This window comes from Chenopodium quinoa, unplaced genomic scaffold (genome assembly GCF_001683475.1).
Source record: "Chenopodium quinoa cultivar QQ74 unplaced genomic scaffold, ASM168347v1, whole genome shotgun sequence".
Lineage (NCBI taxonomy): Eukaryota > Viridiplantae > Streptophyta > Magnoliopsida > Caryophyllales > Amaranthaceae > Chenopodium > Chenopodium quinoa.
Window position 1 is genome coordinate 904,392 of NW_018743920.1, and position 26,520 is coordinate 930,911.

At 33.0% G+C, this 26,520-nt stretch overlaps 5 protein-coding genes across 6 annotated transcripts; 2 read left to right on the forward strand and 3 right to left on the reverse strand.

Annotated features, from left to right (window-relative positions):
* Nucleotides 1-3,161: 3,161 nt before the first annotated feature.
* LOC110687806 (jasmonate-induced protein homolog) lies at nucleotides 3,162-4,259 on the reverse strand. Of its 2 annotated transcripts, none has more exons than XM_021864450.1 (2): nucleotides 4,114-4,259; nucleotides 3,162-4,009 (listed from the first exon to the last, which is right to left on the reverse strand). In XM_021864450.1, the coding sequence occupies exon 2, from the start codon at nucleotides 3,998-4,000 to the stop codon at nucleotides 3,419-3,421; it is 582 nt and encodes a 193-aa protein (XP_021720142.1). In that variant the 5' UTR covers nucleotides 4,001-4,009; nucleotides 4,114-4,259; the 3' UTR covers nucleotides 3,162-3,418. The 2 variants fall into 2 exon arrangements, with proteins under 2 accessions (XP_021720142.1, XP_021720141.1); XM_021864449.1 differs by having other exon boundaries at nucleotides 3,162-4,006; nucleotides 4,114-4,230.
* A 4,089-nt stretch (nucleotides 4,260-8,348) lies between these two features.
* LOC110687670 (uncharacterized protein At4g04775-like) lies at nucleotides 8,349-8,822 on the forward strand. The gene has a single exon (XM_021864296.1). It carries the CDS (start codon nucleotides 8,349-8,351, stop codon nucleotides 8,820-8,822), a length of 474 nt encoding a protein of 157 aa, XP_021719988.1.
* Nucleotides 8,823-9,108: 286 nt separating this feature from the next.
* On the reverse strand, nucleotides 9,109-9,909 carry LOC110687807 (branchpoint-bridging protein-like). Its single transcript, XM_021864451.1, has 2 exons — nucleotides 9,452-9,909; nucleotides 9,109-9,378 (listed from the first exon to the last, which is right to left on the reverse strand). Exons 1-2 carry the CDS (start codon nucleotides 9,626-9,628, stop codon nucleotides 9,118-9,120), a joined length of 438 nt encoding a protein of 145 aa, XP_021720143.1. The 5' UTR covers nucleotides 9,629-9,909; the 3' UTR covers nucleotides 9,109-9,117.
* LOC110687671 lies at nucleotides 9,907-13,168 on the reverse strand. Its single transcript, XM_021864297.1, has 5 exons — nucleotides 12,696-13,168; nucleotides 10,982-12,391; nucleotides 10,444-10,870; nucleotides 10,215-10,358; nucleotides 9,907-10,050 (listed from the first exon to the last, which is right to left on the reverse strand). Exons 2-5 carry the CDS (start codon nucleotides 12,388-12,390, stop codon nucleotides 9,907-9,909), a joined length of 2,124 nt encoding a protein of 707 aa, XP_021719989.1. The 5' UTR covers nucleotide 12,391; nucleotides 12,696-13,168.
* Nucleotides 13,169-13,531: 363 nt separating this feature from the next.
* On the forward strand, nucleotides 13,532-19,232 carry LOC110687808 (transmembrane protein 208 homolog). Its single transcript, XM_021864452.1, has 6 exons — nucleotides 13,532-13,821; nucleotides 14,018-14,115; nucleotides 15,660-15,853; nucleotides 16,152-16,236; nucleotides 18,482-18,547; nucleotides 18,782-19,232. Exons 2-6 carry the CDS (start codon nucleotides 14,032-14,034, stop codon nucleotides 18,872-18,874), a joined length of 522 nt encoding a protein of 173 aa, XP_021720144.1. The 5' UTR covers nucleotides 13,532-13,821; nucleotides 14,018-14,031; the 3' UTR covers nucleotides 18,875-19,232.
* The last annotated feature ends 7,288 nt before the right edge of the window (nucleotides 19,233-26,520 follow it).

A 26,520-nucleotide genomic window follows, 5' to 3' on the forward strand; every position in this document is an offset into this window, starting at 1 on the left:
AAAGTATATTGTATGTATGTATGTTGTATAGCCGATTATGTTACGTATATTACAGTTAAATTTATTTTTTGACGCGGTTCTACCTTGGTTATGTTATTTGTGTGTCATACAACTAGTTGTAGGATAAAGTATTCTTCATTCAATTAACCACATTTGTTGTTTCCTACTTATCTGGTTATCCCCCTCTGCTCTCTTTGTTGACGATAATTTAACTCTCACTAGATAATGCAATTACATACATGCTCCCTCTCATTTCAACTCTTCTATTTGAAAATGGCAAAAATACCCATGCTCTATTGTGAGAAATGACGGAAAAAACCACATGATATATTTGCAAGTTTGTCATGGAGATAAACTTGTTTTTCCTTTTAATGAATCTATGAGTATGACAGATTAAATTAAGCTGATTTTAAGTTTCCTAATAATGAACATGGCATATTTGGGGAAGTTATTATAGTTATAATGAATGTTTATAACTTTTGCTAAGTGAAAATTTGAATGGGATAAAATAAATGAGCGACTAAAATATCAAATATTTAATACTCAGCACGAGGATTCTCACCACGATTAAGTACGGTTCTCACAATGCCTCAAAAAAAAAAAGTATTGTTTTCACAAACAAGAGGTAATTATGTATAATGAACATATAATTTTTATTATGTATGTAATTCGTATAAGATAAAAGTAATATAATCGATTATAAGTCGGGCCCGTTATTACACTAGTAGAAAATACAGGCACCCACTAATTAAAAAGCATCGTTATTATTAAAAAAAAAAAAAAAAAAAAAAAAGGCGGTGCTCAAAACTAGTTGAGTATAATTAACATGCAAGCCATGATAAGAACTAGCAAGCATGGATACTTGTACTTATTATAAGAAAGGACTATGTCAAATACTTAAGTTGTTTGTGGCGCTTAAATACTTAAAAAGCTTGTGCCAACTGATGCAAAGTTGGCGCCTGAATGGATGGTGGCACGAATGACTGTGTTAGAAGTTGGGTCATAGAAATGAACAAGACTGGAAGATGCATCAAATTAGTTTGGACTTGGCTCCAATTCACGTTGTTGAAATCAGCAGCTTTACCACAAGTCACATTAGCATCTGCCTTATGGGTAAAACTTGCATTAGATCAGCTAGTAATAATTGCAGGATAACTGCTCGTGATTTGCCCAAACCAATAATCATAAGATTCAGAAATATCAATACTTTCAAAGGTCGAGTTTGTTAAGGCGACAATCACACTGTTTTGATGTACATATTGAGCATCATCGTCGCCAAGATCATATCATTTTCGAATGTGTCATCATCGGCAAGATCATTTTTGGACGAGCCAATGCTTTTGGCCACCTCTACCATCTGATCCACGACTGCTTTCTCCGCGTTGTTCATACCAATTGCTTCTTGTGCCAAGGCCATTTTTTTCCTAATACATAATAAATAAATAGCAAATTAATAAGTATACCTACAGTTATTAATTAGATAAACCATGTCTGGGTAAAATATAACAATATATTTCATCTAACATATTTATATGTGGTAGTATTACTCAAAAATTTTGTGGTAGTTTTTTCAAAATTTATTTTTAAAAGGTAGTTGTTTTCAAAAGTAGTCATTTTAATTGTAGTTCTTAACAAAATTTCCTTATATATATTCAATTCTTACCTTATATCATTACTAGTTCGAATAGTATCAAATTCTATATTTTAGAAATCAATCAATATCATTAATGTTGCATCAATATCATTAATGTTGCATATATTCTTCAATATGTAAAGTTACTATTGTTTTGCATTTATCCTATCTTATCAAATTCTACTTTACATTGGGCTATGGGAATTTTAAGGCCCCGTTCATTTCACATTATTTTTGCTGAACTGAAATTATTTTTACTAAAATGAAATTAATTTTACTGAATTGAAATTAAATTTATTGAACTAAAATTATTTTTACTAAACTGAAATTATTTTTACTGATTCTTTAATACATTTCTTCTTTAGAGTAACTAATTTTTACTGAACCGAAATTATTTTTACTAAACTGAAATTAATTTTACTAAACTGAACTTATTTTTACCGAACTGAACTTATTTTTACTAAATATTATTATTTTAAGGTGAAATGAACATGGCCTCAACTCTCAAATCATGTGCATCGATCATCATAACAATGATAATAACCATTTATGTCCTAAAGTTTTGGACCATAAATGAGGAATCGCATTCCATTGTTAGGAAAAATTGATGTGCTCCGATTCAAGGGTCAAGGTTCTTTCGTGTCCAACAAAAATTGTTAATAATTAAGACAAAACTTAAAGAATGGTCTAGACAGAAATTTGGGAAGAATAATAATAAAATAAAAATTATAGTCTAATGAAGAAAAATCCAAACAAAATCCTTCATAGATAAAGCCATAACTCTTTATAAGGCCATCAAATTAGCAATTGCTAAAGGCACCAAATATATTACGGGGTATCATTGAGGGAGACAATCTTTTGGTCCTCAATTCAGTACAAGGTTTATGGCTAGCTATGGCAAATAGATCACATAATTATATATATATTCGCTCATCCCTTCTTCAACAATTCGACAACAGGAATGTTCATCGCATGAAATTCGGACATGAGATTGGATAGCTAATGTCGATACTTAGTGTCAGATTATCTTGATATTGTTTCGTAAGATAATTCTAGTTTATGCCTATTATTATTTTTGATACATTAGATGTTATTCTCATAAGTCCTCCCTGATGTTCCCTTTTCCCTACCATTTTTACAAAAAAAAAAAAAAATATAGAAAAATAAAAGCTCATTAATGAAATAATGAACCTATAAGTTTGTAAACAATTTAAAATTTAAATTGAGTTGATTTTACGTTTCCTAATGAGCATGACATATTTGGGGAAGCCGATGAATAATTTTAAGTTTTGCTAGGTGAAAACTTGAATTGAATAAAAAAAATGAATGACCAAAATACAATTAATCAATATCCAGTAGGTGAGGGTACTATCACTAGTTCACCGCCATTAAGTATGGTTCTTATAACAAAGAGGTACTTCGTATCATATAAAAATACGAAGTATAAGATAAACATGGATATGTAAGATAAACATGGATATATAATTATAACAAAGAGGTACTTCGTATCATATAAGAATACGAAGTATAAGATAAATATGGATATGTAAGATAAATACCTGTGTGTAAGATAGAGTAATATAGATAAATACTAGTTGGGTCCTTTATTAGAGTACAATATTAGTATATTTAACATGCAAGCCATGATAAGAACGTACTAGCTAGCGAGCATGTATAATTATGAGTGACCCATAAAAATGTACTCGCACTTAATATAAGATGATGTATTCCTAGTTTATATATAGGAAGGACACATCCAAAGTCCATATAAGTTGTTCGTGGTGCTTAAACAGCTCCGAAGCTAGCCCCAACTGATGCGAAGTTGGCGCCTGGTTGGATGTTGGCATGAATGGCGGTCTTAGTAGTTGAGTCATAGTAATTAACAAGATCAGCAGATGCATCCAATTTAGTTTGGACTTGATTCCAATTCACATTATCAAAATTAGCAGCTTTGCCACAGGTAACATACACCTTATTACGAGTCGACGGGGAAGGATCAATGGGTGCATACCAAGCCAAAAGCCATCCACACGGCATTCCTTCTTTATTAGTGCCCATATACACTACCGCGCCCTTGGAGCCATTCTTAGCATCCGCCTTATGGGTAAAGGTTGCATGAGACCCTTTAGTAATAACTCCAGGATAACTACCTGTGATTTGCCCAAACCAATTATGAGAGTTTGAGAAATTAATGCTTGCAAAGGTGGAGTTTGTCATGGCGACAACTGCGCTATTTTGTTGCATATTCTTAGCATCAACGGCCATATCCTTTTCAGTCGTGCCAATGCTTTTAGCCACCTCTACCATCTTCTCCACGACTGCTTTCTCTGCGTCGTTCATAACAATTGCTTCTTGTGCTGAGGCCATTTTTCCCTGCTATATAGCAGATACCAATATAATAAGAAATTAGATAAACATGTTTCAAGCTAAAATATAACAGTATATTTTATCAAATTTAAGAGCCCTTAATATAGCATTACCTTGATCGGATATTTGAACCTTAGATTATATGTATACTAAAGAAGTTTATTTGTGTTTTACACTATACCAGTATATTGGCCAACCATTCGCGCCTATTTATATACAATTCTTACCTTATATCACTACTAGTTTTCGATGATAGTACATTAGTATCAAATTCCATACTTTAGATATCCAATCGATATCATAATTTTGCATATATTCTTCACTATAAAAAGTTAGGATAGTTTTGCATTTATTCTAACTTATCGTTTCCTACTTTATTATCTTTCTACATGTGTCATATATATATTTTTTTGGTAAGAAAGACGACCCTAATCAGACCTCAACGTCCAGATCTCAACCATCACCATTTTTTAGTCTAATATTTACGGGTCAAACACTTAGGAGTAGAGGAAAGGGTAAAAGTATCCCTATACCCCCAAGCACCCCGACTTAGTAAAATTTGAACCTCATAGCTCTAGAATACTTCGTATGAGATAAGAAACTTACCAAGTGAGCCAACATTTTGTTGGTATACAAGTCCAACATTAGGGTTCAAGTCCAAGTCAAAAATTGGAGGGAAAGGACGAATGTGGGCCCCACTCACCGGAGATTCTTGCCGGAATTTTAAAAGTGGTAGTGCTACTCTAACTTTTTACAAGTTTGTGGTAGTTGTTTTAAACTTTTTTTTTAAAAGGTAGTTGTTTTCAAAACAGAGACTTAAATAGGTAGTTGTTGACAAAATTTCCTTCTTATTAAAAAGATTTCCCTCCAAAACTATTATTATCATTTTTTTTTTCTTTTTCAAGGTAAAGCTATTGTTTAAAAATGATTGATTAATTATACATTTTTCTAAAACCTTTAATGACTAAATTGACTAAATAAACAATTTCTATTCCTATGGAGTAAAAATAATTGACGGTTGGTCTCTTTCACATTTTTTTTCCCACCTACATAATTTTTTTGACAATCTCATGCATTTTATTAGTGATTGTAGAGTTTGGATTTTCCACTCTTTATTAATGTTTCAAATTTTCTATAATGAATCAAGTATGAATGCTTACATTTTAAAATCTTTTATTATAGCTATGAAGTTAATTAGAATATTTAACATCATTTCCTTCATTTTAGCTCAATTAATCTAATGAGAGGGATCACAATTTATTATGTTTTCCTAAACATTTATATTACATGCTTACAAGTATTTTTTTAATTATTAAAGTTGTGCATCGCACTGAACTAACCTAGTATATACTAAAGTAATCCCCATAGTTATCTCCTAAGTACACGTGTCATTACCTCATTAAAAATTTTCTGGCCAAACAAATATTGTTACTTTTTTTTTTTTTGGTTATTGAAAGAAGTTTGTTACTATATCTTAGGAAAAAGTTTGGCCTTATATTTAGGGAATGATGCCAAACAATAATAATTTAAATAAAATTAAAAAATATAGTGCGAAAGAATAAGAAATGTTACGTAATAATATAAAATTAGATTAGTATCGGTGCGCGATGCACGGTTAAACATTTTATAATCTATGTAATAAATTAATTTGTGAAAGTGAGGGGTGATTGGAACTTCCCTTCCGGTTTAAGGGATCATAAGATTTTTTTTTTATTTTTTATTTTATTTTTATCACCCGCTCTTATAAAATACTACTTATGATATTATCAAAAAGTTTTTTTTTTTTTGGTTATCTCCTTCCATCTCACATTAATTGTACTATAAATTTAGACATTAAGATTAATCTTATGGTATATCACAATGTTTATTGTACTTTTTTATTTTATGTCTTTTTACTTTTAATGATTTCATTTTGTACTATTTCTAATAAACGAATAATGAAATATTATTGTAAAACCTGCATAGCACAAGTTTTAAACTAGTTTAGTATAAAAAAAACGAAAGAAGTAATATAATTTGAACACAGATATGTTGTGACGTTTTTTTTTTTTTTCGAAGAAAGTCGATTAGTGCATAGATATTAATGATGTTAATGTTTAAATTATTTTTAGTGATGTTAATGTTTAAATTATTTTAGTTAATTTTTTTTTTATGAAATTTTAATTAATTTATTCATTTACCTTATATAATCTCTTTTTCAAAAAGCGTGCAACAGAGACGTTGCACTTATTAAAACAACAATATACTCATATATGTTTGCTATATTATTCTTTTAAAAATCAATTAATATTAATTAGCCCTGGGTCTTAAGACTCTACATCACATCAACAAATCACTATTAAATTGTCTTAAAACAAGACTTCATAAAATTTCTGCAGTTACGAAGCATAGTCTCAACAAAGTCTTGAATGGAGTCTAGGAAATTCAAGACTCAACTTATACTCTATATACTATATTCTGCCTATATATGTATACCAATGCACAATATTTTGATGAAAGATAATCAATTATCATCATTTTTTCTCTTAAGAAAATTATCATTTACAACAATTTGATTAGATTTTATTGGAAAAAAAATGTAAAGTGTACGTTTATTTGCAATTGATTGTTGTATTTATTTTTATTGAGAAAATTGTTTGTTGTATTTTAAAATACAGTACCCAATTATTTGCTAATTTTTGTTGTATTCTAAACAAAAGTATTCTATTATTTGCTATTGTATTCATCAGGAAATTTAAATTATAAAAAAATGTAAATTGTACGGTTTGGCATTATGTATATCACAATATTCATGTAATTTCATAATTATTTATAATTATATATCTAGTGGTTTAATATTATTTTTCAGCTATATAATATGTAACTTACGACACCATTGCAAAATTTCCTTTAAAAATATCATATATAAAGATGAAAAAAATAATAATATATATATTTAAGAAATCTTTTATGAGTATGAGGAATGAAGTTCTAAATTTAGTTGAATGTTAAGGAGTCTTAACATTTTTTTTTTTTTTTTTGAAATAAAGGAGTCTTAGACCATCTCCAATGATGAGACTTTAAGGAGTTTTTTTGGGAGATAAAGAGTATTTTTTGCAAAGGATAGCAATAAGTTGGTATCTAAACTTAGCAACTCCAAAAAGAAAGTTGCTACGTTTAGATACTCAACTTTGAGTCTCATTTGACAAAAAGTGTGGCCCATTTATTAATATTATAATATATTTGTAATTTATTTAAGTTTTATTATTATTTTTAAAAAAAAACTTATAATATGGATTTGGTGGACCATAAATTGAAAGTGACATTAGTATACTTTAGAGAGTCTCACCATTGGGAAATTAGACTTCACATAAGTTGCTAATTTGAGAAGTGGATTGCGTCTCACCATTGGAGGTAAAAAACAACTCATTTTGTGGAGTCTTACTAAGAGCATTACCAATGGTGAGCTAAAAATTTGCTCATGGGCATTTTGGGTGGGCATAAAATTTGCTCATGCATTACAATGGTGAGCAAATGGGAAAAAGCCAAAAAATGCTCATGAGCATTTCTGAAAATGCCCAAGACTTGAGCATTTTTGAAGATGAATAGTGCTCTGGTGGGCCCCACAATTTGCAATGGTTATATTTTTTGTAATGTAAATTCTGAAATAAATATTTATTAAAAAAAAAATTAAAATTAACAACGGTCATAAAATTTAGGAAATTTTCATTTTTACCACCTTCAAATAATGACTTTGTCGAATTTACCACCTCCAAAAAAAAAAATTTACTTTACCACCTCATAAAAAAATTAAACATCAGTTTTACCACCTCATCTGAGCTCAGGTGACGGAAAACGCTTGTGGGGCCCAGCATAACGGCTAGTTTTTGATTTTTTTCCCAAATTTCTCTCGATTCCCTTTTATTTAAACCTAGTTCTTCATTTGTACACCAAATTCTTGCAGATTGGAGATTAATTTTTGCGATTTTCTTCACAAATCAGTATTTTTGGGCAACCTTAACAATCCCAAACCCTCTAATTATCAAACAATCAATTGAACTCCTCGACAACAAGCATCAAAAAGGTAAGCCATTGTCGTTAATTCTCTAGCAATTTTCGTGATTTCTGGTGTAATTTTTTGGCAATTCGTTGCGTGATTATGTTGCATTTGCTAAGAGTAATTGAAATTGGGCGTTTTGTGAGGTCAATTAAACCCCAATTTCAATTAAAATACTTAGGGTTCATGTAAGATTAAATTAGATTGGGGTTTTTGTTATGTGAATTGGCTACTGAAATTAGGGTTATATTATGGTGATTGTGTTCAAATACAATTAATTTCATTCTTGTTCTTACTGAATTTCAGAAGGGAATGTCTTCAGTTAGCATGTCACCCTCAAAGGAGAAAAAATGCCAATGTGGAGTTCCAATGTCTAGGCTGACTGCTTGGACTAGGGAGAACCCAGGACGCAAGTTTAGGACCTGCAAATTCTATGATCCTGTGACTGAGTCAAGGGGGTGTAAAGCTTTTGAGTGGGTGGATCAACCAGATGGAACACCTTGGCAAACAGAGGTGATTAACAACTTGCTGCTGGACAAGAAACTAATGAAGGGAGAGTTGAATGACATGAAGAGGGAAGTTGATGATGTTAGTGGACAAAGGAGGTGCTTGCTCAATGAGATTGACAACTTGAAGATGAAATGCAAAGCTCTTAGCTCAGACAGGAAGAAGATGATCAAGGAAGTGCATGGCAGCAATGCAACAACAAAGAAAATGCTCACAGTACATACTATTGTTGTGTTTTGTTGTTTTGGTTTGGTACTGGCTATGTATTTTAGATCTTAGGTTCATTTAGGAATGCTTAGAAACAAAAAAAATCCCCAACTTATGTTGTGTTTTGTTGAATTATTATGTGTGGATGTTGGGATGACATTTCTTGTACTACTTTTAACAAAATCAATGAGAAATGGAACTTTTTGGTAGAAACATATCACATTTCGTATTAGTACTTGCAACACAATGTTTTTAATTGTTTTACATTGGCTGAGACAAAAGTTAAGGCACCTTTGTGCAAAATCATTGTTCAACTACCAAATAAACTTGGTTGTCTATTACAAAATACTAATGAGTAGACCCAGGGTCACAGTTGATTGAGATCCTTGTCCTTCTTGCTTGTCATTACATGAAGCTTGGACCTGGTCTGTATTTTGACTTTGGGAGGAGTAGTTGTTGGCACTCTTGTGGGCTGACTCAGGCTCCTGTTGCTCCTGGTAACAGACTGAGTTGGCAAAGGCTCTGTTCTTGTTGCAGGCTGGCTTGACACAGCAGTTGCAGGTGCAGCATTACTTGACCCAGCCTGTGCTGTTGTTGGAGGCTGATATTGTGGCAACTTCAGTGCAGCCTGCAATCACAGTATGACAAGACTCAGAAACAAAGCCACTAAATACACTCAAGTCACAAAATACACAAAATACCTGTCTTGCTGCTTTCTCTTCACTTTTCTTTCTCTGTTCCTTAAGCCAAGGAGTCTGCATCTGTGGCCTCCCACCCTTTGGATTTGTTGCAGGTGGGTTAGGCTGTTCTGGTGCTGCTTCAGCCTTGCATGTTTTGGCAAAGTGGCCAAACCCACCACAGTTCTTGCATTGTTTCATCACCTTTGGCTTCTTGCCCTCAGGTGCTGCAGAAGTGCCCTCCCCTGGTTCAAGCTTTCTCTTTTTTGCCTTAGGTCTTCATGGCTGCACTTTCAGCATAGGTGGCAAAGGCTGTCTGAGCTTGACCTTTTCCCAATTCTTAGGGCCAGGCATTGGCTGTATTGGGTTCTCATATGCAGCCAAGTATGTCACCCTATAGTAATGTGGGTGCACATACAACTCAGGATCATCCCTTTTGTCCATTATGCAAGCAAATGCATGGACACAAGGTATTCCTGTCAACTCCCATTTAACAACATGTTAGACTTGCAGTTTGTAGAGAAAGCATGCCTTGACCAGTGCTGGGGGTCAATGTTTGACAACCACTGGTATGCTTCTTCATCCAAAAAATTGATACTTTCCATAGCAACTTCAAACTCAAACTGATACAACCACACACATGTCAACCATTCAACACAACATAGACACATGGCATACAGTTTTCACAAAATAGAAAGACATGCAAATATGTGCAAAACTAAATGTTCCTAGCATACATTATAATTCACCATAAAACTGACATAAAAGAACCTAAATAGAAGCTTACCAGAGTGCTTGCCCTAGCAGCAACCCAGAACAATTCCTTGAAAGTTGCACCATGAAATTTCAGTTTGAAATTTGACCAAATATGCCTCACACAAAATCTGAGCTCAGCTTTGGGGGCCACATCTGCAAATGCTTCTATGAGACCCTACACACAAGGCAAAACTAACAAGTTAGTGTACAGAAAATTCAAATAAAGCAAAGTAATTTAAACACAAACACAACCCACTTACTTTCTGTCTGTCAGATATAAAAGTCAAGCCATCTCCTTGGTCATACACACAAAGTGCCTTGAGCAAGCTCTCCAGAAACCAGCACCAGCTGTCCTTGTTCTCAATCTCTGCAGTTGCCCAAGCAATTGGGAAGATGGAATTATTGCCATCTTTTCCAACTGCAACCAAGATCTGCCCAGGGTATGCCCCTTTTAGATGGCACCCATCCACCCCAATTACTGGTCTGCAACCAGAAATGAATCCATCCCTAAGTGCAGCTAAGCACACAAACATCCTCATAAAAATTGGTCTTTCAATTTGATTAATATCATCCACCACCACATTACACTCACTCCCTGGGTTCCATTTCAGCAGTGCCTTCCCATAGTCCCAAACCTTTGAGTATTGCTCTGATGAAGAGCCATATATTATAAGCTTTGCCCTGCTTCTAGCCAACCAAGCCTTGGAGTATGTAATTTTGATCCCCAAGTCATTCAAGGCCCTGTCCTGAATCTGTTTAATCTTCTATCTGGGGTTGCCCCTGAACTCCTCCAAGTACCTGTCAGCAAGGAACTCTGCTGTCACCTTGTTGTTCATTTTACTCCTAACACACCTATGCTTCAGCCTTAGTGTCTTAATTTGCCAAGCCTCTGATTTCACAAGCCTTGTTGCATAAAACTTGAACCTACACCTAACACCCTTACTACATGTACACTTCACTATCCTACAACTGTTCTTGTTATACACACACTTGCATTTCCTTTTGCAATATGCTGTTAGCCTCTTTGAATCATTGTGAAGGAGGTAATACTCATACCTATTTTCAATTGCATGTTGTTTCAAAGCTTTTCTCATTGTTTGCACATCACTGAACCTTTGACCAACTACAAATTTGATAGCCCTTTCAAAGTCTGTCTCAGGGTTAAACCAAGTAACACTACCCTGATCATCATCTGAATCACCTTCCACAGTCTTTAGCTCATCAGAATCACAAGTTGCCTCCTCTTCAACCCTCACTTCAATTTTCTGTAGATTTCTTTCTATGTCAAACCCTGTGTCCTCATCATCACTTTGATCCCCTCCTTCAGTAACTCCCCTCAAACTGCCTTTCACCTCACTGTTAATATGGTCTAAATTTTTCTTCAACCACTGTTCATCATCATCAGAGTATAAGTCCTCCTCTCCCTCATCAACTTCTAACTCAAAATCACTCAACTCAGAATCAGAAGACTCTGTATCACCATCCTCATCACTAAACACATCACTGTCATCCCTTAAGCTCCTCACTCTTTCTTTTATTTTTCTCACTAAATTAGCAAAATTTCCAGTCTCATCCCCAACCTTAGCCTTACCCTTATCTGCAGCAGTGAGTTTACCTTTCCCTTTATGTGTATTAGCATTCACTTTCTCTGCCCTAGGAAGCCTCTCCTCAGCCTCTCTGTCATGTATAACAATGCCTTTTAACCTAGGGCTTCTCCTAAATGGCTCTTCTTCAGTGGGCTTACTAAGTTCTGGGCTGGGTTTATATACTTTAGGCCCACCAAACCTCTTTTTCAGTTCCTTCCTTTGTGCAGGGGTTAGCTCATTCCCAGCTATACATTTGAAGGGTGTTTTGTTAGTCCCTTCAATTGGCTCATGACTGGTAACATACATCTCACATGCCCCCTCTTTGTTCACAGACTCTAGGAAACCATTCACCTCACCATCAACAAGCTCCCTTTTACCATTCACCCAAGACTTGCCCTTTTGTTTATACCAGCAACTAAACCCCCTAGGAACCTTCACATTCACATACACAAACCCATGTATAGCTGCTTGCCTCAAAAAGTGTACATCTATCTTATTTTTTTCCACTTTTCTCATCCAATAAACCCACCCACCATCCCAAGTTAACACCCTTCTATTTTTACCAGCTAAAGAAGGTATAAAGGCACCCCCTACTGTAATTTTTAAGTCCACTGTGTCCATTCTGTAACAACACCAACAAAAGCACACACAACAATAACCAATTTCAGTAATTACAGTAAACAACAACAACCAATTCACCAATTACAGCAAGTAAAAGCAATTCACATTGACTATGCACTAAATTAACAGTAAACAAGTAAATCTAATTAACTAATTATTTAACAAATGCACACTCTAATTCAGTCAAAGATTCGCATAATTAGGGTTTATAATACTTTAATTCACAGATTCCCAAAAAAGGCATACTTTACCCCAATTGACAACCATAAATCCAACGAAATGTACTAATAAAGGGTTTAAAGTACCTCTTGTAGTCAGGAATCTCGATTTCTGTCAGCAAATTACCAAGCTTTTGGTCCCCTCATACTGTGGAAGATGACAAGAGAAGCTGATGTGTTGCAATTTTGTGGTTCCAGCTCGATTTCAACCACCCAAATTGATCTAGGGTTTCAGTTTTTACAGAGAGAAAGAGAAAAATCAAAGGAGAGAGAAGCAGTTACAGTGAGAATCAAGAAAAATCAAAGGAGAGAGAGACGAAAATTGATGAGGAAGTGAGAAATTTGGTGAGACATTGATTATGGAAGGTGGAAGGTGAGAAAAGGAGGAGACAGAGGGAAATCGATTTTAAAAGAATTAAATTGGAGGGAAGTGACAGTTAACTGGGCCCCACAAGCGTTTTCCGTCACCTGAGCTCAGATGAGGTGGTAAAACTGATGTTTAATTTTTTTATGAGGTGGTAAAGTAAATGTTTTTTTTTGGAGGTGGTAAATTCGACAAAGTCATTATTTGAAGGTGGTAAAAATGAAAATACCCTAAAATTTAATTCTCTATAAATAGACATTCATTTTGGTATAATTTCAGAAATATCATAAATCCTCCATATTCTTTATTTTAACGATAAAAACGACACAAATAAAAAAAAATAAGTAACATAAATTTAGACTAGTTTTTATTTATTTAGAGTAATATTGTTAAAATATAAATGAAATTAATAAATAAAGAAGTGTTGTGTAGGAGAGAGAAAGTAATGATGGGGTATTGAAAAAGTAAGAGAGAGAGTAGTGGGCAAGCATTTTTTTTTTTTCGCTCACCATTGGAAGAGAAATTGTGAAAAAAATTTGCCCATGGACAAAACAGATTTGTTGAGAGAGATAGTGGGTGGACATTTGTTTTTGCTCACCATTGAAAGTGGTCTAATGGGGATGATTTTAGGGTAAATATTAAAATGTTTTTTTTTTTAATTTTTTTTTTTAGAAATAGTAATTGACAAATTTTTCCGGAAAAAACAAAACTCTACAGACTACAGGCATTGAAATTCGGAGCAAGCGAGTAGAGCAAGAAAACCCGACGCAAAGAGGTGGTAGTCTTTGTAATTAACCAATTTTCAAGTGTTCAACTTTTCCCAGAAATCGAATTGAACTATCTCTTCAGGTAGATTATACTAGTCTTAATTTCTTTCTTTCATTGCTTAATTCAAAATTTTTGAATTCAGATTATTTTCGATAAAAATTATGAACCATTCAACTTGTTTTTGTGTTGCTTTAAATCATATGACAAACTTTGGATCTGCCATTGAAGAATTTATGTAATCTGGGTTTGTGAATTTTGTATCTGATTTGTGTTTTAGGATTTCCAAGAGATATGGCAAACCAGGGTGCTAAGAAGAGAAAGGAAGAGAATGCTCGTCATATGTCAAATCTTCTTCGCCTGATTATTGGGTGTAATGTAAATTCCAAATTCCTTTTTTTTTTTTAATTTTTTTTTAAAGAATTTTTCTTGTTTTAGATTGTTTTTTTTTTACCATTAATTGTAGATGTTGTGATTAGAAGCAATCATTAATTGTTTGGATTTAATATTTTCATTTTTGGCAAATTCTTTATCTCATGGTTAATCAGTATTAAGGGTTTGTCCTATTCATCTGTAATTTAACATAATTGAACTTATTTTAGCTGTAAATCGAAGCTGAACTTGTTATATAATGAGCCTTCTATCAATATTATTGAGAGTCATCAAATTTACAACCTGCCGTTTGTGCTTGAATCTCTCCTTTTATTGCCTTTCAAGAAGTTCCTTTCATTTCGAGGTGTTGATTGACAATGACTGTAGCATTGCTTGAAATGCCATGCTTCATGGTTCCTCATACTCGTTATATTTCAGTCTGGTTGTTTTTTGTCACATCGTTGTTTGGTTGATTCAATTTTTCTCGCTAGAACTACTTTTCCTACACACGCGGGCTAACTCTTCATTAGTGTTCTGAAGAGCAATTTGATTTTAGGGAGCTTCGCCTTTTCATGATGAAACCTTTGGTGCAGTGGACTTTTAGTTTTTTGGTGTTTCACCCTGCTAGGAAAGCTTTCGACTTGAGTTAAAATTTCACACTACACTCAGTCCTGAAATTATCTTCCCAAAATGTGGTGTTACTAGCAATTAGAATTATATATCAATATTGTGAGACTTTAGCTATGATATAAACTCACCTTGTCCAACTCATGTTAAGCTAGTGCATCAATGGTTCAGCAGGGGTTATGGGTTAGTACTTATTGTTAGAATGAAAAGCTTTGTGTAAACTTACAATGGTTATAACTGCACTTCATCAGTAGATACCTTATCTACGTAGTCCTCAGCCTCAGAAATTATTTTTTTCCCCTTCTCCAATTCGTACCTTTTTGCTGTCTCTAGATATAAAAATTCAGGGAAGACCACCTGTGTTCATTCAATATGCCAGAAGAGGAAGAAGAAAAAACCAGATCATCTGGAGGAATGAGCTGGAACTGCAGCTATTTGTGTAAAACAAGACAACGACTATAATCATCCTAGGAAATGTGTCGAATGTGAACAAATGAGGAGGGTAGAGGTAGTAGGTAGGTATTGAATAGTGTTTTGTTACTTAGGGAATGTGTCGAATGTAAATAAATGGGGAGGAGGACAGAGAGAGTTGTAGCCTCAAGCTACTAATTTTGTAAGCCACCACTTCAGTTTTAATTAAAGAACTAATCTTTCCCTTAAATTATCATTCTTTTCTGCTTGTGCGTATGAGACCAAAGTGCAGAATCCATTACACTAGACATTATCCTTTTGTGTATGCCCTACCTCTTCCCCTTCTCGGTTGTAAAGCCTGTACCTCGTTCTTTTGTGGAGCTTTGTCTCTTGATTACTTGTTTAGTTATTCATTCAATGCTTTCATTTGAGTTTTGCTGTTGATCCATTATTGAAGTAAGGGAAAGAATTGTTGATGCAATAATCTGACAAATATAGTTCTCATCATCCAGGTTGCTTACATTTTGGTGAGGATGGTTTTTTATTATTCTTCTTTCACATGGAAGCACTGGATTGGCTTGATATTGACATCTTTGGCCTATGCAATGCCTTATAAACAACTTGCTAGTATGGCCAAACCAGCCTACACAAATGATGGCGAGCTTATTGATGGTGGTTTTGATATGAGCACCGGAGGAGTTTGTGGGTATGGTTACAGTATGTCTTCATTTCTCAGTTTAATACCGTTTGCCTTTTCTTCTTGTTCTTGTACCCCCCCCCCCCCCCCCGCCCCCCAACAAAAAAAAAAGAAAAAGTAATGAAGTGCGCTATGGTGCTATGTTTACAATCTAATTTCCATAATTTTCTGTACAAATGACTAGATAAAATTCCTGTTTGTGATGTAACAAAATGGCTTTTCGATTTTTCTTATCTTTGCTAAATAACCTAGTTCCAAATTTTGAAAAGGGACTTTTCCTGAAATAAACATTCACTATGCATTTCAGGTATTTGCATGACATAATCTACATTACAAGTTTCATTCAGATTGCCTCACTCATCTCCGACAAATTTTGGTATGCATATTTAGTGGTAAGCCCTATTGCCCTGCCTTTTGTATGTGCATTATGTGTGTCTCTGTTAATGTGTTTTGGAGGGAGGTGGTAGAAATCAAAGTTTTCTCATTCTTGTGTTTTTGTGCTTCAGAGAATTCACTAAGCTCCTTATATTTCTTGATCTGTTTAAACCTTGATATTGATAGACATAGCTTGGGGCATCTTGTTATTTTAGGAATTATTAGTGTGGTATGTGCTGGGCAGCTTCAAAATTTCAGATCTGGCATTGTTTAAGCTATGTTTACAATAGTGCTGTATGAAAGGAAATTTTGATGTAGGAATCCTATCATCTAAAAGATTTTGTATTATTCAAGTCTTGTACACCGTATTTCATCATGGCTAATTGATTAGGCCTTTTTTCCTTAGCTTTGAATAAATATTTTGGATTGAAGGAAATGGAGGGAAAGGAAGGGAAGAAAAGAGAATTGGAGGGGAGAAAAACGGAGGGATTAAATTGTAAGAAATTGATTCCTCCAACAATTGAGAGATTTGGAAGGAAAAACTCATCATTTTTCACTCCCCTCCCTCCCCTTCTATGTCCAAACACACTGTAAATGACATCATTGTAGACTGAATTATTATGTGATCAGTTTTTAAGAAGGCTGTTTCCCACTCAATGGAGCATATGAGTTCTCTCAAAGGACTCAAATTATAAAGACAAGAAATCTTTCTTTCTTTCTTTTTTTATTTTTTTTTTTATTTTTTTTTGTTTTTTGTGTGGTCACGCTAGTTCAGCTCCTAGGCAATATAAGTTTCATGACTCTGTGACCAAAAGGTTCAGCATGCACCACCCTTTCTACCCTGTGGGCTTGCCCCACAGCTTCACCACACACACACACACACACACACAAAAACCCACCCCTTCCACCCTGTGGTTTGGTGGGTATATTACAGGCCCTTACTCCTGACTCTGACATGATTTATCACTCATGTCAACTGAAATACTCAGCCAAATACAACTGCATTCAATTTGAAAGATTTCAGGAGCATACATGATGATAAACTTAAGCACAATGTCAAAAAATTTCTCTCACTTGATGCTCATGGTCTCGGGATGTGCAAAGAATGTATTGCAGTTCTTTGTCTGTCTTCAGCATAAATAATTTCTTCACCGGAGTTGGGTTCATTTAGAGGTCTTATTTCGCTTTGCTAGTCGTGGGCTTGTAGCAGTCTATGAAAGGATTAGTGGTATCTGACTAAAGCTCTATTTAGCTAAATGAATTGCTTTAGGGATGTAAAAACATAGAAGAGAAATAATTTGGTGTTTGTATTCAGATATACTGCATGGTCTTTATGGAGAATTAGCATGTACTGTTTCTGATCAGACAAAAAGTGACAAAATTGGATGATTCTTGGCATCTTGCAAACAATTTTTGTTTTTATTTTTTAATTTTTTTTTTCAGAAAGAAAAATACATTAATACAATTAGGTCCGTCTTCTCTCAACACTCAAACCTAATCTTTTTCTTGCAAATTGATTGATGTTTCTCAGTGTATATTGATAAATAATTTTTTACCTGTTTTGGATGTACATAGATAATTAAGGGACCCTTTTTGGTGGTATACCCAAACTTTTGGATAAAATTTTGTGATGAGAAATTTGGGTTTATGTCTTGGACTAGTGGCTTTCAGAGTTTCCGTAATACATTATTGATGTTAATAGTGGTGTTGTGAATTTCAGTTTATGCAAGTTTAGAACAATTGTTTTGTTTTCATATCAACATATCTTGGAATGGAGACTGAAGTGACCCAGAAGTTTTTTGTTTTTACCTATGTTAATAGTGATCGCGTAGATTGTGTGCATCTCTTTAAAATGGCTAAAGTTTATGAAAGTTTTGTGAGTATAAACACGTCATTCTGTCATTAAAGAACATAAGTTGAAAAGAAAGGGGAACTTCAACAAGGAGAAATCTTTTAGAATTAAGTCGATATTGACTCTTAAAGGATTCATTTGATGCTGATTTTGTTTGTGACGAATATGGAACCTGAGATGAAAAAGTAAAGTCATTTTTCCATGGCTTATGTCAGATTAAAGTTTGGCTGTTTTCTGTGACATAGTAACTTGAGTAATTATGCTTCAACAAAGTTTAAAATCTATCAACATAGTAGCTTATTCCCTGTTTCAGGAGTTTCATATATAGCTTTTGTGTAATTCATAGACAGTTTATTTGTAATTTGTCACAATATATCCTTTCTAAGCAACTTTGCCATTTTTCCATTTAGATACCAGGATTTGCAGCTTATAAAGCTTCTGGCTTCATCAAAGGCTTCCTGTCACACAATTCTGAGGTACCTTCCCTTCTATGCAGTTTTCAGCATTGGTATATTATTTGTGTAATAACAGTAGATTATGTACTTCCTCTGTCCAGAGTTATTTTCACCCAAGGTCGCGCCCATTTAAATAACGCTATGATGTTTTACATCTATACCATTTTATTTCTATTCTTCTTAATTACTATGAGATTGTATGTCAATGGGGAATAACAATCTCTTTTTCTTTCCTCTGTGAAAACTTGTTTGCAGGGAGAAGAGGAGGATGAAAAGACGCGTAAGAAAAGGGAAAAGATGGAAAGGAAAGCTTCAAGACCCAAATTTGCAAAATCACGAACCAGATAGATCTCTTGAGGTAGTATGCTGTAGAATGCAGATTCGGTACCAACAAAAGTTCACTTAAGGTCTGTATGCTGTATTGCTGTGGTCATTGAATCTTATCAAAAAGCTCATTTAGTTTTTTCATCTAAGATAAATATTAATTAGTATGGGACTTGTTTAACTGTTGTATCTTCATCATGCAGTCTACAAGATAACCAGGAAATTCCTAGATTCTTTTAGTACCATTGATGAAAATATTGCTACATTATACATCTACAAGATTTTCATGTAAAGGCCTTATAACTGGATTTTGCTGTGATACAACCAAATGCCATAAATCTATCTTATGTTAGACAAAAGTAAAGCCATTTATGGTGCCTAATGTGTTCTATTAGAAATTCTTCTTGTTATGTTGTATGTCTTGTACCTGATCGTTTCGCTATATCCTTTGAATGTGCTTCTGGCAATAGCTGCCATATAACCTTTCACACCATATATGAAGAATGAAACTCGTAATGTAGATTATGTCAAGGAAATGCGGAGTATGTAACTTGCAAATCAACTTTTTCCTCTTTATTTCACATATTCACTGTTCAACTGTTTCACCTGTTTTGACCTTTACATTATTTAGACAGAGTACTTACTTTGAAGGTGTATTTTAATTTATAAACCCATATAAGCATAAAGAAATATAGTAATAAACTTGTTGGATCAATTTCAATGTACATACTTTCTAGTTAACTTTTGATAATTTTTTTAGTATATGTTAGCAAATGTGCCAAAAAGAAATCATGTTAAGTAAAAAAAACTATCCCCTCCGTGTTTAAATAAGTGTTACGCTTTGATTTTTCACTATTCACATAATTGTTTTGACTTGATTAGTTTACTAATATTTAAAAAACAAATATTATTGTATAATATACTGTTGGATTCATTATAATGTATACTTTGATAATATCAATTTTCCTATAGTTTTACAAACATTTATTAGATAAATTAATGGCCAAAGTCGTGTCTCGACATGCGTATTTGATCAAACTGTAACATTTATTAAAACAATGAGGAAATACTACAAGTACCTGTCTAGTACAGAGTATGTGGTATGTTTCTACATGTGAATTTCTACGGAGAGATAAAGACTAAGGTATACTTTATGTGTTCCATAAAGCAAATTTGTGGGATGATAGAAAATTAGAGGGTAAGAACGTAAGATGGAAAATATTACCAAAAAGTAATAATGTAAAAGTGCATAGAACAAATATAAGCATGAGGAATGAATTTGAGAAGTGGTTAAATATTTTGAAATCCAGGATCTTGATTGCCGAAAATGAGAGAAGAACTGTAGAAGGGATGTACATAGTCTACATACATCAAAAGGAAGTTGAAATTCTACTATTGATGTACCAAAACACGACCAAAATTACTAAACTTAGCCACAAAACCCAAAGTTTGTCTATGGTCCACATAATAAGACTTGATTTTGATTTAAACTAACATGAAATAAAAATATGTTTAAGGGTATATTCTATTCACCTAATTTTAAACTATTAGAACTTATTTTATTTGAATTAATTTGAAATTATCTAAACGACTAAACGAATAGGCCTTATTAAAATTTATTTTAGTTGTAATATGTATTTGGATAATCCTTATCTGAACTTATTTTTTCTAAACCGAATTACACCTAAAATAAGTGAAAATAAGGCGAACAAAACATGCCTTAATTATTAGAGTATTGGGCTACCATAATAAGTTGATTGACAATAAATCAGGGTTGGGGGGCAAATGAGACCTAAAGTGGCCTTGGTCCTTGTTATACTTTTAGAAAATTATATGATTGTTTTGTGGTAAATGCCCTAAATGGTTATATACATGAATTTGCCAACTTGTGACATTCAAAGCATGTGACTGTCAACCATTGCAACATTTTAGCCCTGGTCAAGATTTTGTTTTGGCTTTGTCACTGCAACTAATGCACATATGACTCCCAAATGACCTTAATATAAACATAAACCCAAATCTAGATCGGGTGACTCATTAGTTGATCATAATGTAAGCCGAGCTCAATCAAAACGACAAGTTTGCCTCTAAGATATTTAGAGCCGTAGCCTAAATATTACATATGAAGTACATTTTTATTATCCATATTGCAACAGCAAAGAATTTTCAAACAGCAGTAAGTATGAAAAGTATCCAAAACAAAGATACTATTAAGAGAACAGGATTTCGATAATTGAAGGGAATTTTTAGATTTTAGGGTTTAGGGGATTGCATGGCAGGTCTAAAGCCAGAAACTCAATTGAACTTATTGACTTTAAGAAAAAGGTAAAAGGGAAGCTTTAAATTGCAGAAAACATTGATGTAACTAGCAGATTATAGTCGGAGAGCATAAAATGCCTAAGTTTGGTGAATAACTTGATGGATTTAACCCCACTTTCATATTCTGTACTGCACAAGAAACGTGCCTAAACCCATATACAAGATGCTAACAGGACATATCGTGAATGGGAAAGACACAATAAAAGGAAGGATTAATTGATTAGACTTCGAAAAAGGTAGGGTGAATGTCAAATAACACAATTCGTCGTTGTTATGGTGTTATCTTCTTACAATCGTGTAACATACCGGCCATGAAATTTCCAAAATTGAAAATGACTATGGATAACAAAGTACTTGTATATGAAGTATGTAGTGGTCGATTCTTCGAAAGTAACACGACATTGTCGATATTATAGACTTATAGTAAGAGTTGTTACACTCGAAAAATTTTAACCCCAAATATGTGACATATCAATGAACATAAATTAGACTCCACCAAAACTTGGATGTGTAGATTAATGTAGGGTCTCAATCTCTGCCCTGCTATATTTAGATCTCTCTTTGATGCTATTTGCTGATAAAAGTAATTTCTCACTTTTATGTTGCGGAGACTTCAAGCTTTGTACTGTCTTCTTGAGATGACATGAATTTAATTTTCCAGGTTCTAATTAAGACAATTACATTACAACTTGATTCATGCATACATATGCGGTTTTTTTTTTTCCCTTCTTCTTCTTCTTCTTCTTCTTTCCAAACGTCACTCTCAAACAAAAACTTGTATATTTACAACGGATGTACAGTATACAATAGACGACAATAAGTTTTGTTATCTTGACAATTAAAGAGTCTACTTTTATGTGATTTTGGGTGATTAAATGTTTTAAATCCTATTACACACATGAATGCACTCGTTGTACAAAATACTATTGTTGTCGTCTCTGTCTAGATATATGATGGTGGTGGTGAATGTACAATTATTAATAGCTTGAATATAACTTTTCATCCATTGGAGCTAGATATCAGATATGAATGCATGCATGCATGCTATTGGTAAAGTTGTACGAGTAATATTTTCTTATGTTAGTCAGAATGCTTTTCTTTTAATGTGGGTGATTAATGCCCTTGAAATGACTATAACTGAACAATATGCTTAATACTTCCAGATGATTAAGCAGAAATGCATGAAACTTTAATCAGAAGAAAGGTCAAAAAAGTTATGCTATTCAATTAGGTTAATAAAGAGATATGACTTATTGATTTATATGCTAGGACATATCAAGATTATACGAAGTACTACTTTGTTTGAATTTGAATTTGGACAGTTGTTGCTTTCTAATTCGTATGTTTTTAGTAAATCTATCATATTGGCTTTTTACATTATATTCATAGAATCATAGTCCAATCATATTGATATTTGCAACCAAATATATTGAATTATTGATTACTAATATGACAGAGTGATTTTGGGTCGGGTCATTAGATACACAACCTATGAGTAAATTTGCCGCATGAATGTATGATCTAACAAGTACACCCATTTAAAGAGCTACATACAATGTTCAAGATAAATAGATTGCATAGCGATGTTGCTATGAAATGTACACATGATGTAGGTTGAAACCCCATTATAGTGCGCTTGTGATTGTTCTTCATTAGAGAGAGGGAGAGAACAGAGAAGGTAACACCTCTTAAACCTCCTTTGGGCTTATAAGTGGACCGAACTCTACTCCTTGTTTGAACTTGTTTAACAAAGTACAAGATTTTTGAATGGTGCATGCAAGTCTTTGATACAAATTTTAAGAGACTATAAGTCTTTAACTAGTCAAAATCTACTATCTATATGAATACGGATGATAGTGACAGAACTAGATACTACGTATATGAAACAAATTTATCCTGATTGGTAATGGAATCAAGATGTACTTCAACTTTCTTACTTCAACTTTCTTCAATGAACAACGGTTCTCCTAGAATATGCAATTTTTGATACTCTGTTGCATGGAAATTAATATACTTGTATATGAATTTGAATCGTTTGATATCCAAGAGAATGCTCTGGTTGCATGTATTCCTTTTAATTTATCTAATGTGAATGTCATTTAGTTTGTTTGGAAAACATTTAGACGCAGTATGTAGAATTATCACTAACAACGAGTGTGAGACTTCATTTGGATCTCATAAAGTTTTTGTATCTGCTTTGTTTTCTCTAATGTTAGAACCCAATATTTGTTTAAGAAAATCATTTTTGAACTCCAATCTTCATCAATGATGTTAGTTAGTTGAAAACTTATTTAAGAGCCTCAATCAAAATGTCACTTCTCAATTAGTTGTGAAGACTCTTAAGTCATAGACTCATAGTATACATAATACATTAAGACAAATAAAGCTCTCAAATGCTAGATCTACATGTGTTAAATATTATCATTCTTGCTAACTCATCCAAGATCCAACACTTGAACATCCCATCAATAGTGTTCTAGATGAACTTTAGATTAAGTCCCCCAAAGATAAACATAATGACTACTTATTATTATTATTATTATTATTAATATTATTATTATTATTGATAAGAAAATATTAACGGTCTATATATTGACAAACGTATAAATATTTAATGTTTTTTTTTTCTTCTCTTTTAATGTATAGATAGATTCTTATATAGTTATATCCTAACCTTGTTCATAAAGATATAACTTTGGAAAATATATTGCATGTAATTTTCCAAACTTTAATTTCTGCCTTGGATTGGCACTTGAAATTAAGTGTGTCAACGACTTTATAAAATAGTCAGAATCTTTTTTATGTTAGCGGAAAGGAAGTCGTGGTTTTCCAACTTCTAAAAGCTTATTATTCTTCCCCGAATATCGTAGCTTTTTGTGCACGGTCTACACTCCAAATGACGCTCGCAACTTTTTTCATCCTTTACCGTTTCCTTCTTTTACTTTGAATGGATAATATTATACAAGTACTTTCTTTTATCCCTTTACAAAATAATAAATGGTTGATAGACTAATATGGATAGGACTTAGTGGTGGAACTAGGAATTTCCGACTGGTGAGTCACAATCGATAACCAAATATGTAAAAAAAAAATTTTTACCAAAATTCCCAAGAAAAATTATTTACAAAGATCATCCAAATAGAAAATTGGCAAGATTACAATACTAACTAATAATTAACAAGTTTAAAATTGACAAGACTAAAATTAACAGACTAATAATTTATTTATTTTTTTTTTTTTTTAAAAAAAAAACCTTAAAAAATTTTTTGGGCCCTAGTGAGTCATTTGACCCTCCAGGCATAAGGCCAAGTCCGCCCCTGGATAGGAGTGGTATAAAATCGATACATAGTTTATTATGTAATAAGATGAGGTTGAATAATGCAACAACTATTTTTAAAATAAGTCTTGACAAAATTGAATTGTTAACGCATGAAAAACTATCAAGATAACAAAATTAACTCGGCCAAGTGCCCACTCCCCTAAATCAATTCTATCTATACCTACATTGTCAATGGCGGGCTATAAAATTAGCTAAAAGCTAAGCCATAAACCTCCAATTTAAGCCGCCTAAGGTAAGTTCATTAGCATAAAAATGACCACAAATTACAAGTTACGGTCCATTTTGTTTCACGTGTAACTCTATTATCATAAGATTTGACTACACTTACTATAATAAGATCATAATAATAAGCAATTAGACATCAACTTATGATAAGCTAACTTAGAGATAATTTAATAAAATTTCATAATTTTCAAACTTTACTGCATGCTCTTGCCAACCATATATAGTAGGTATTATTCGTGTCGCAAACCCTTCTTCAAACAAAAATTAGTGTTTTTATTATTAAATTTATAGTTAAGTTTTAATTAATACAAAGTAGGTCTTTACAGCAGGCAGGCAGGCAAAGGCAAAGGTTTCTTCAACTACGACTGTTAATCATTTCTTTGTTGTGCTGCTGGTTGATGGTTTTCAACTTTCATGTTAAACATAATCTAACATGAAAAAGACAATTCAAAATGTCCCTTTTTTTATTTATTTATTATTATTATTTTTTTTTTATGGAAAATCTTAATCATATTACAAGTAGCTCAACCTTGTAAATAAGATAAGAACTAGAAGAAAAATTAACATGAATAATCTCAACCAACAATAGAGATCGATGGACAGACTTTTTGTTGTTACTATTTTAAATTCTCAACTTTTGATTAACTCATTACAATCGATTCCATAATAGAATCTGTCTAATCAAATATGTCTTAAATGATCGATACTTTAAAAAACTAATCCGACAATTCCCCTCTTTGTAGTCTTCTCTACCATCAAATTGATCCAAAGTTAAAATTATTCTAAAAAGACTAATCCAAGAGAAATAGTGATAAGTGATTAAGTGATAACGTACTATTTACCCGCTAAAATTTATTAGAATACTTAATTGATTATTACAAGAGGACTGCATGGTTTAATTATCGTTTATATTATAATTAATCTTGTTTTATTTTTCAATTGTTATGGGTAGTTTATCACTGTATTCGAGGTCTCTGGCGTAACAAATCAAATTCATGAATTTTTTTTGCGGCTGAAATAAGGAAATGAAACCGCAAGTTAACAAGGCAGCATCGATAGTACTTCGTATTAGATGAAGGAGCAAATATTTTATTATAGGAAGACCATAACTTTTTATGAGTATAAGATTTGAAGGGTACGGTAAGATTAAGAAACCCTTTCTTAAGGGTTACTCTTAATTATTTAAGTGAAGGAAATCTAACTTGTAACCGTTATTGAACTAATTGGCTTGTTATTGGACTAATCGGCTTATAAACGAATGTTATGTATGAGTACGTAGTTTCAAATTGGAGATGATGAGATATATTAAACACGTTATAAGATTGAGAAACAACTTAATTGGCTTTATAAACAAGTTTGTGAATAACCACAAAATTTGTCAAAGACATTGTAGACAATCAGTTAAAGCCTCTGCAAAACATTATGAGCAATAATTCATAGACTTTATAATTAATGTTGTTTATCAAAATAATAGAAGTACAAAGTACAAAACAATAATGCTTTGTGACTCTAATTTGATACAAATATAATGATACTGTTTTTATATGGAGTACTAATCTATTAAACATATACTACGTAAATGACAATGTACATTATTTGGATACCTAATTTTGTTATATTAGGTATTCATAATTAACCTTGAGTTAAAAGGGACGGTTAGGGTGAAGACTTACACATAATGCCATTAGAATTATTAATCTATATATCGATCTAGAAGCCCAGAAATATGTTTTATACTCTATCACACCCACGAGTAAAGTGTGGATGCAACATGGACCCTCCTCAT